The sequence below is a fragment of the Mchenga conophoros genome, linkage group LG7 (assembly GCF_057382185.1).
Source record: "Mchenga conophoros isolate Kocher_MC1m ecotype Shallow Benthic linkage group LG7, M_conophoros_male_GT1.1, whole genome shotgun sequence".
In the NCBI taxonomy this organism is placed as follows: domain Eukaryota; kingdom Metazoa; phylum Chordata; class Actinopteri; order Cichliformes; family Cichlidae; genus Mchenga; species Mchenga conophoros.
Window position 1 is genome coordinate 50,123,903 of NC_140532.1, and position 10,140 is coordinate 50,134,042.

The 10,140-nt window shown below is 41.9% G+C and overlaps 1 protein-coding gene across 3 annotated transcripts in view; it reads right to left on the reverse strand.

The window, feature by feature from the left end:
* Positions 1-10,140, reverse strand: part of LOC146571021 (uncharacterized) — a 51,725-nt gene that overhangs the window by 22,127 nt on the left and 19,458 nt on the right. For 2 of the 3 annotated variants that reach the window (XM_085279937.1, XM_085279938.1), the window contains exon 3: positions 8,287-8,361. In XM_085279937.1, the coding sequence (XP_085136063.1) occupies positions 8,287-8,361 (75 nt within the window). The remainder of the gene's footprint in view (positions 1-8,286; positions 8,362-10,140) is intronic. The other variant, XM_085279939.1, reaches the window with a different exon arrangement.

The window sequence follows — 10,140 nt, forward strand, 5'->3', positions numbered from 1 at the left end:
GATTATTATTTATATGACACATCATCCACATTAGGCAGAGCTTCCCTGTTCCACATGCCACTCTTGATCTTCCTCTCTCCTCCCTGTTTCAAAGACATGGCACAATGGTGATGGGCACCATCTGGCACTCACTGTTGGCACAAGTTCGGTATGTGATTAGCAGCATGAACAAGGGTTTTCGCTCTCCTGTTTTTCTTGGTGTGTCTCTCACCCTTCTGTTTCACACCCAGGTTTATATTTGTCATTTCCACACACAAACAAACTCACGAGTGGATGGATACACATTTGTAAGGACATAAAACAATTTTATGGTTTCACATCTCCTCTGAATGGTCTGGGACAAACATGTTTTCAATGTATGCACTATGAACACGTCACATACCACGGTGCCTTTTCTGACCTAGCTGTAGTGCTGTCAGCAGTTCAAGATAAAAATTTAAAAAAAATAAGTATGTAGAGCCAATAATGCTCTTCATGTCTATTTTCTTGTTTTCTCACTGTGAAAATCTCGTGCTCCAGCTGGCTGAACATTTCGACTGTGTAGATTCATATGAATGAGATTGATGCCTACAGTGTGTTTTCTCCCTCTCCCCCGCGAGATGCCTGTTGATCCATGGCTCAGCCCTGAAGTAAAGATGGATTACTGCAGAAGAACTGCCTGCCTTGCCCTTTACACATTTCACACACACCACTTCTCCATTATCAGGCTCATCCACGGGGGGAAGACGTGCACATGTGCACACACATGCCCCAACATCAACACAGGTCTTAAAGCTCTGATGGGGTTGTTAGCAAAAGGTCACTGTCAAGACTCTGACAAATCTTTCTTTAGAGAGACAAAAACGTGTCATATCCAGTTACATTCGCAATATACCAGGTATCAGCTTTTTGTTGTCTTTCTATCACTTTCCATTTACATGTCTCTCTCTGTTTCTCTCTCTAGTTTTTTCCCTCCATTTGCTTAGGTTGTACAGTAAAGAATTCATGCTTGTATGTTTGGATCAATTTCCCATGGAGTGCTCACACTCTGGATGTAGAAGACATCCATAAAAGCAAATCCAAGCTCAGTTATGGGCAGTTTAGATCGGGATACACCTGGATACTGGATGTTGACAGCTTTAGCCTCAGGATTCAGTTAAAATTGTTTTGACTGGTAACTAAATTATTTTTGAATATATCATGTCTAAGAGCTATTCTGTTTATTTTTGCTCTTGCAACAAAATGTTTGAATGCGGCGAACCTCCTCTTCTCCATCTTACATATTAGTCAAGCTGGTTAGTGAGAGAAAATTGATCCTCCTACTTTACTTGCTATTGTTTCCATACAACACAGATATGGTAACAGACCGATGAAAGTAGAGTCAGCTACAGTTTGTCTAGCATAAAAGTCTCACATCAGTTTCTCAAGTTAACCACAATGTTCATGTGTAAATAATCAGAATAAAAAGCTGCTGGCCTTCTGGCTCGCCCAACTCCAGCCTTTTTTTAAAAGGACATGGACATTTCCATAAAACTGGCAAATACTACAGATTCCAGAGGAATTGTATTAAAGCAGAGTTAAGCATGCTTCCAGAGACAATAGCCAACTGTGGCCACAAGATGGCAGTAATTTAAAAGATGGTGAAAAACACGCAATGACAGAAACAGAAACTTTATTTAGTGTGATGGAAGTGAAACATATAGGATCAAAGGATGTCACTGACTCACATATGATGGGATATAAAATATATTCGAGGGTGAGCTGTGCAAGTGGAACTAGTGCCCAGGGGTGACAAGCAAATTGCTAGATAAGTGGATGGACCTTAATTACTTCTGCCTGCTGTTTGGTGATGAATAAGCAGGTGTTCATTGGGTCGTAGAGCTTTTTTTCTGGAAAAAAAAGGGGGGGTGCGTTGCAGTTGTTGACAATGCTTTGACATCACACCAGAATGTTAAAAAAAATTGTGGACCATAAAATAAAATAAACAGTAAAAAAGAAAAAACAAGCAGAAACCTGCCACTAGACTTTACAGTTTTTTACATTTAGGACCGTAGGCATGTTAGCATCAGCAGAGGAAGCTCAGTCTCAGTGGAGGGTTCTTTACACCGTCTTTGAGGTCACAAATCACAGCACTAGTACTACATTGCTCCCGAAACTGTCACTGCTGCTGCACAGATGATGTCACAGGACTGGAGGAACCCCTCAAAATAAGGACCATTCACTTAAATGATTGCAGACTTGGCCCTGCAATGTAGAAGCAAATCAGATTAATGGTGGAACAGATGGAGTTTGCTTGATTTGTGAGACTGACGCTGTATGTGACAGTCAAGTCTGGACGACGTCTGCTCACTCTCTTTTACACAAACACACTCAGGTCCCTCTGTCACTAAATTATACTTTGTATGGTTTATGTTTCATAAAAGTAGGTTTTGTGTTTCATCTTCCTCCCCGCTTTGCTCCATTGCTTCTTCAAGTACAGATGCACTCTTTTCCTCCTCCTCCTCCTCCTCTTTCTTCCTCTCTGTATTTTTCCCCCCTGAGAATTCATTTTCTATTCTATTCAGTCAGGTCTTCTCACTCCCTGTTATGATAATGGAAGAGAATCGTCAATGTTTAATGAAAGCCTTGAGGCTACATACAGGTTCAGACATATCCTTGTGTACGTGAACATAAGAAGTTCATCTATAATTAGTTCACACATCACTGTGTTTCAAGGGGAGCTCTGTTAAATATGTGCACATCGGGGTGCAGACTTTTTTGGGACGAGTGTCTACTGATTTGCATACTGCATGTATAGTGCAATTGTTGATTTGCCTCAGTAAACTGTGCATAGAAACATGTTGGGGTCATGGTTCATTTATCTATTGAAGGGAATCCAGTGCTGTAAGTAGCAATTGTTCCCACTAAACACCTCTCTGATGTTCCTCTCATCCTTCTTTCCTGCTGCTGCTATACCCAATCCAGAGTTGCCAGTTTGCACCACTTCACCTCATCCCCATTTAGGTGTGAAATGTATTTATATTCAAGGCGGGGAGAACGGAGAAGTGGGGGCAGAGCAGAGGAAGTGACACAAGCAATCTGTGGGAAAAGGCGCCTCTTTCTGATGCCTGTAAAATAGCATATTCGTCTGGATAAAAGCAGGACAATGAGAAGCTGTCTTGTAGCTATGGGCCACAGTTAGGAACATGTGGAGAATATTTGAATTGGACTGCTATGCCCTTCTGGGCCAGATGAGAAGGTGATTCAAAGGTGGTGGAAAGAAACGTGAGACCGAGCTGTGAAGTGGCACTCTGGCGATAGGGAAGGAGACAGAAGCATATTACAGAGGCCAAGAGTAGTATGAATGAGGGCTCTATGCAACACAGCCCACAACTCTTAACACTCACTTGAGTTCCTGAAAAGACACTATGAATTTTCTTACTAGGTTCTTCACTTTAGTGTGCTTCTCTTTATTCCCTTGTTCAGCCTTTCACAGCTTGACAGAATCACAAAAAAAGCCACATGCTGTTTAAAAAACAAACAAAACAAACAAACAATCAATTTGTTCTCTCAATCAATTAATTCTGTCTGAAACTCAGCTTGCACTGTGCTGCATGTTTAATCATGCAAGGCATGCAGAGCTGCTCCATCACAGAAATCCACTGGACAAGCGTCTCTGGCAATCATCCTCCACCCATATCGAGCCAACAAAGAGATGACTCCAAGTCTCCCCCGGCACTATTATTACTTTTTAAAATCTTTTAAAGCCGTTGTGATGAATTCTTGATGTGGATTAATATTTCACTGCACACAAGAGTTAGACATTTGCGCAGGGGAAAAAGTAAGAGAAGAAGGGATGGGACACTTGCCAAATTTTTTTTTTAAAAAAAGGAGAAATTGAGATGCATCGAGAGTCATCCGCAATTCATCTCCCACGCCCAGTCTCCAGACTCTCTTATTCTCAGCCGACTCTCTCTGGGGTCTATCACAATCGAGGGACAGCGTGCGAATATCTGTCGTGCAATGTTGTGCCAGTGGAGCTGTGCGTCAGGAAGCGCTGATTCACGGTCGGTGTGTGGTGGGATTGGGGAGCGAAGAACTCTTACTGTAGGCACTGTCACAAAATGTTCATCTCAAATCATCCCGATGGATCAGTCTACGGCCCGATTCTTACGAGACACGCAAAAGAAATCCTCTGTCACCACCGTGCCTGGGCATGCATATGCATATCACTGATGTGAACAGGCACTCATTGACAATTGTTTAAAGAGTCTGACTAAATGAGAGCAATGGAGAGAAAACAATATGAGCGTGGAACAAGGCCACACACAAGATTGGCAACAAACACGAGTGATATCTCCGTGGATAAAAGTCAGCGAAAAGGAAAACAAGAAAGGCAGAAATGCTTCCTCAGCACTCCTTTTTCCCCTCAATTATCTGCTGTTCACTGAAGGCGACGAAGGTTTTGTTTTAAAGAAAGGAAAAAAAGAGCAAACTTTAGTAGACTCATAGTTCAGATGAAAACATATCGTCCACGGAGTCATTAATCCGTCTCAGAGTCGCGGCCCATCAAGCTCCTCCAGCGAAACGCGTGATCGAGCAATAGACAGAGCAGTTGCAGAGATAAAGCAGCAGAGTACAGATCTGATTAGGCTGCTGTCTCCGTACACTCCACGGGGATTAAGCACAACAGCTCCTTGTTAGACCTCCCTACTTCATTTCATACAGCACATTCGCCATTAGCAAAAAGAATAACAGGGAGAGAAGGGGGTGGGGATCACAAACGCATTCACTAATTAACACTCCTGCATGGCCACACAATCGAATTCACATTTTAATATGCAGTTAATGTGCCAGTGGTGCTGGATAAATAACATCAGATACATCATGCATTATTCGTCCAGTAAAATGAGACCTTAAAAAAAAGGCAGAACAAATGAAGTGTTTGTTTATGAACCGTGTTTGGGTACAAAATGCTCAGAATGTTTCTCTCTGTAGCCACTAGAATCTACATTTGCATGCTTAAAGTGTCATTAGCATTTTTATATAAGCTCTGCCGATGTCCTGAGAAACTAGAGAACAAAGCCCTGTGCGCAAACACACAAAGGCATGCTTAAATACACATGTATCATAACAACTTTGTGCTTAACATATTCATGATGTTGTTAGGTGTTTATGTTTTTTTTAAAGAGATGCTTATCATATCCAGCTTGGTGCCTGCATTAAAGTGAGGGTTAGATTTTGTCCTTTTTTTCCTCCAAGGTTTACAATCCCACTCTTACACATATCATTACGTAACATAACTTTTTCCTAGACAATAAGTTGGATGTTTTTTTCTTTTCTTTGTTATTTCTGATTGATTACGCCTCAAACTTCCCTTTGGTAACCAGTAATTAAATTTAAAAATGTCATTGTCCTGGTCACAAAAGCAAAGTCTGAAAAGAATAATATGGATTTTCTCGACCTTTGAGGCAATCAGGAGAAAAAACACTTACTACACAGGATCAAAAGCGTAGTGTAATTGCTGTGTTTGAAAACTGCAGACTCTCTACTAGAATGTATCGTTGCATTAACTCTTTCCACCTGCAAGCTGTAAGCCAAACACTGATGATTATTGTTAAATCGGATTTCAGGATCACTCAGGACAAATACTGAACTGAACTGTGTCTTTCAACTCAATTTTGCTCAGCAACACCAGGTATAAGATTTAACTCAAAATCTTTCCTTAAAATTGCAATGGAAGAAAAATCAGATTAAATGTAGATGAAATCTAACACAAAAACATACTATGGTTTCAGCTTGTGTCCATACCAGAAACAGCTGTGTGGCACAGCCAAAAAAAGCACTTTGAGTGCAGTGAATCAAAAATGCAGAAAAGTCCTCTTTTCTGCCGCTGCCCTGCCAGTGCTGGCACCAGCTCTGCCTCTGTGCCTTTTAATAATCTGGTCGCATTTTAGCAGGTTTGAAACCTGAACATTACACTGCATTATGCAGTGGAGGCTGGGGGTCATTACTAGAGGAAGAAAATCATCAGGAGAAAAATCTGCATTTGTGTAGTTTCTTGCCTTAGACCCTCACAGAGCCACTGAGGTCAGTAGTTTGAACTTTGGACCCAAACGACCAAACCATCCATCCATCCATCCATCCATCCATCGCAAACAACCTCTGCTGGCTCCTTTTCGATGTGGCAAGCATGCAGCCACTTTTATCAAAGGCTAAGCACCAGCACCACATGCCTGAGGAACATGTACGAGCTGCCGGCCAACTAACCAAAACAACGGTTTGATTGTAGCGGTATTGACCTGCGAGCTTATCGCGACCCTTTTTATACAAGTACCTATCTGATCCGTGAAAATAAATACTCTTTATTTCGCTTTGAAATGAATCTCGGTCACATCACTCGGCTAAAATTTGTTGCGGCTGACTTGTCAATGACAAATAGTCTTGCACAAAAATTCTGAAATGGAATTCATTTTTCTGAATAAACTCCCATCTCAGCTTTTCAACTAGATTGGCAGAGTGCGGCGTGCTGAGCTGGGCTTTTCTTCGAAGACTAAGATTCCAAGAAGCTTCTTAATTGATGAAATCTGCCTTTTCAGATTTCAGGGCTTTTCCATCACTCACTTTTTCAGGCTACGCTTTATCTTCACCTTCTTCTGTACTGCTGCCAACTTCTCTTTTTCTAAACTCGGCTCTACTTGAATCGCAGAGAAAAGAGAATCCCCTCCCCCCCTTTCAAAGCAGGAAAATCCTCCTGTCACACATGGAAAGAAGCATGTCGACTCGGCGGCAGATTGACTGATAAGTCCTCATCTGACCATAAAACCGAGGCTTGCGATGTCATCGGCAGGTCGCAGTATTAAGTCAAATATTTCAGAACTGCTACCCGAGAGAAAAAAAACTGCGAAGAACATCCCAGAGTGATAACTTTTGAATCTCTCTTCTTTTTTTTACTTTAACATTAGGAAGTGTCGCTGCTTCAGACATTCCTGAGGAGTAATGTGGCAATATTTCAAGATGAACCCCTATTTAGCTTCCAACTCAATCACTTTTCTTATAGGCCTCTTCTCCCTCTTTTCATCTTTCATTTTAAATCTCTCTTTTCTCTTAGATCTCTCTGTTTTTTATTTTCTTTTTTGCTTTCTTGTCCTCAACTGTCGCCCCCACTGTCTTTTCCATGTGTTTTGACAGAGGGGCTCTCCACACACAGTATAATTACTGAATACAATCAGATTAGGATAATAGTTTGATTGAATCATTTATGTGGTTTACAGTAACTAAGCTTCAGTTATAATGCCATTTGCTTGATAATGGAGTTAAGGTCGAGGATACGTCGCAGCTACAGGAAACACCTTATTAATAAAATAATAAGCAAAATAATAAATAACAAACGAGCGAGTGGGCACGGAATCGAATCACTGGAAGTAATCAGTCTGAGGTGAATGTATGTCACTTTTCGCCGCTCCAGACCACAATTAAAAAGACTGATGATGAATTTTGTCTCCTTAATTGAGTTATTCGTTCGCAGATTTATGAAATAATTTCTTAGCCCCCATCCGAGGTGTTTAAATGAAAGTTTTAATAATCAGAGTACTGCTTTAATCCTGCCATAATCAAATTACATCCACGCATGCAAGCGCTCTTGTCACCCCTCCTATTCTATCATGGGTTTCATTTCTCCTCTTGTCTCCTCTCTGAAGGACCCCCTCCCCTCCCCCACAGTTTTTGACATGTACAAGCAGGAGACACGGATTTCAATTTTGTCACAATCCCCACTTTTCTGTTCTTTTTTCACCCTCTCACAAAGTGTGAAATCCTGTTTGTTAATTGACTGATTTTAATTCAAATCTCAGAGCAGAATGATTCTGGAGTCACTCTATGTGTGTGTGAGTGCCTGTGTGTGTCTAAAAGAGAGATGACGAGAGTTGAAAAATGAGAGGAGCAAAAAGGGGAGAGGGAGGGGGAAAAAGTGGTTTGAACACAGGTGCATGACTTAAGTCTGTGTTTCTTGTTTAGCCTATTAATTTAGAGGAGGAGCAGGAGAATGATTGCGATTAATGCAGCTCTTATAAATGCGTTCAGTGATCAAAACTGGCAGCGGTGTTTATGCAACGAGTGGCCATACTCAGAGTGCTTCATATCCGTCCGTGCTGTCACACAGAGCAGAATGGCAATCCTACCAAGCCATAAAACTGAACTTCTGATGTGACTCAAAGTGACAGCGTGATGCACATAACTGTGCACCGACACAAGCTCTGTGCTCTCGGTGCTCACGTGTGATGCATGCAATAAACAGTCAGATTTCCAAATACGTATACATCCACGTACCTGTAGATGATGCACGCGCAGTCCCTGCAGGTCCCACAGTTTTCGATGTCCTGTCCGGTTCTGTAGGAATGTCTTCTGTTGAGAAGCGCAGAGATGACATATCAGGGGAACAAAATAAAAGAGGAATGGTTTTGTGTTTGTGTGAGCCCACAAAGACATATTGAGGTTATCATTTTTCCCTCGCTGAGTCGAATTTTTGGCACACGAAGTCCTGAATATAAACCAATCTCCTCCCTGAAATCACCCCTGATCATTTTTTAATGAACGATACCCCTTCCAACGGGCTCGGTCGGTTACGTAAACCATGAGTCACTATATCACTCCAGGCATAAAATAATGCTTATGAGGTAGAAGTCAAGTCTGCGTGCACAAGGCCGGGGACTGAATTTAAATACTGGAACATGCAAGATGTGTCACTTTATGAGACAGTAGGCTGTTCAGTCACATGTTCAGATGTCTTCAAAGGGCTGGCATTAGTGTTAACACTGTGATTTGGATTACGCTGCTCAGACATCAGTCAAGTCTTTCCATGGATTCACAGACACGCATCCCTTCCTGTGTATCCATGATTTTTCTTTCGCGTCCCCCCCGCAAACATGTACTATTTTGGAATGATAAGGCAGAAGAAATTACTAAGCTGCTTACAATGTAGGAAGCAGATTAATTAAAGACTTGATGAGAATGGCTTTACACTAAAGAGGCATGGAGCATCTGAAACCACTTGATGACAATCTCTCCCGCCTGCTGCATACATGCATGAGGAACAAGGCTTCGCGAAATAGGTGCGCCCAAACTCCCATAAGCCTCCCCGTGGTCTGACATGAGATCAGTTCCTCAGCATATTGAGAGCTGACACTTGCCTGACTGACATGAGACGTCGTAAAAATAACTACAGATGCTCCCCTGCTTTCTGCTGCTGCTCAATCTGGTGTTGCGTTTTCCTCTTTCTGTCGCTCAACCTGCCGTTTTAGCTTTTGCCTTTTTCACTCTGACCAAATTTATATTGTGTTCTGTCCACAGAGCTTTGTATTGACACTGTGTGCAGTAGGGGGATTGGCTATAAATAGAGGAGCTTCATCACAGCAAGGCTTAGGCGCAACAACCATCTATCTGTAATATTCAGAGCACACGATGCTGGAAAGTTATTACTGCTGGGCTGTGGATATTCCCTTTTTGGTGAAGAATAATCTGTCTACAACAACCCACTTGTCTGCTCCGTTCCATGAGAGAAGAGATAGTCTATTAGTGCAAAGCGCTGTTATGTCTGGCTTTGATATCTATCCATCTTTCTAAATTTAATAAAGGCTGAGCGATTGACTGTTAAAAATTAACAGATGGCTTCTCACACTGTGCTTGGAACTGTGCTGCAAGGCTCTGGTAGCCTTGGGTTTACAGTTCCATTAGCCCAAGGGTTGCAGTCATTTCATATTTACAGCTTCAGTTGTGGGATAGCTCCTCTTTTAGCCCAGGGCTTTCACACTACTTTTAAAACCAAACAAGCCCTTTTGAGGCTCTTGATTTAACCCCAGGCAGCAGCACCTTTCACACTACTGGTAACACTACCTTTGGAAACCACCTTGGGCACGTGGTGCCAAAGAACAATGGTGTGATCCGGGGCCATCTTCACTAGTGTGTGAAATTTCTAGAATTAAATTCCAGACTGTGTGATTTTTTTAAAAAGGCCAACAGCCTTTTTTAATAGCAAGCTCAGGAAATGAGCTCTACTTGCGGAACAGTCCAGCAAACTATTAAAATGTGCTGACCCTGCTGTCATGTAAGATTTGCGCATGTATGTGTATTGCATATTTTTAGAGTTTGGGCTCAACAAGCTTCGGTTGTTCCCAGTTGCTTTGG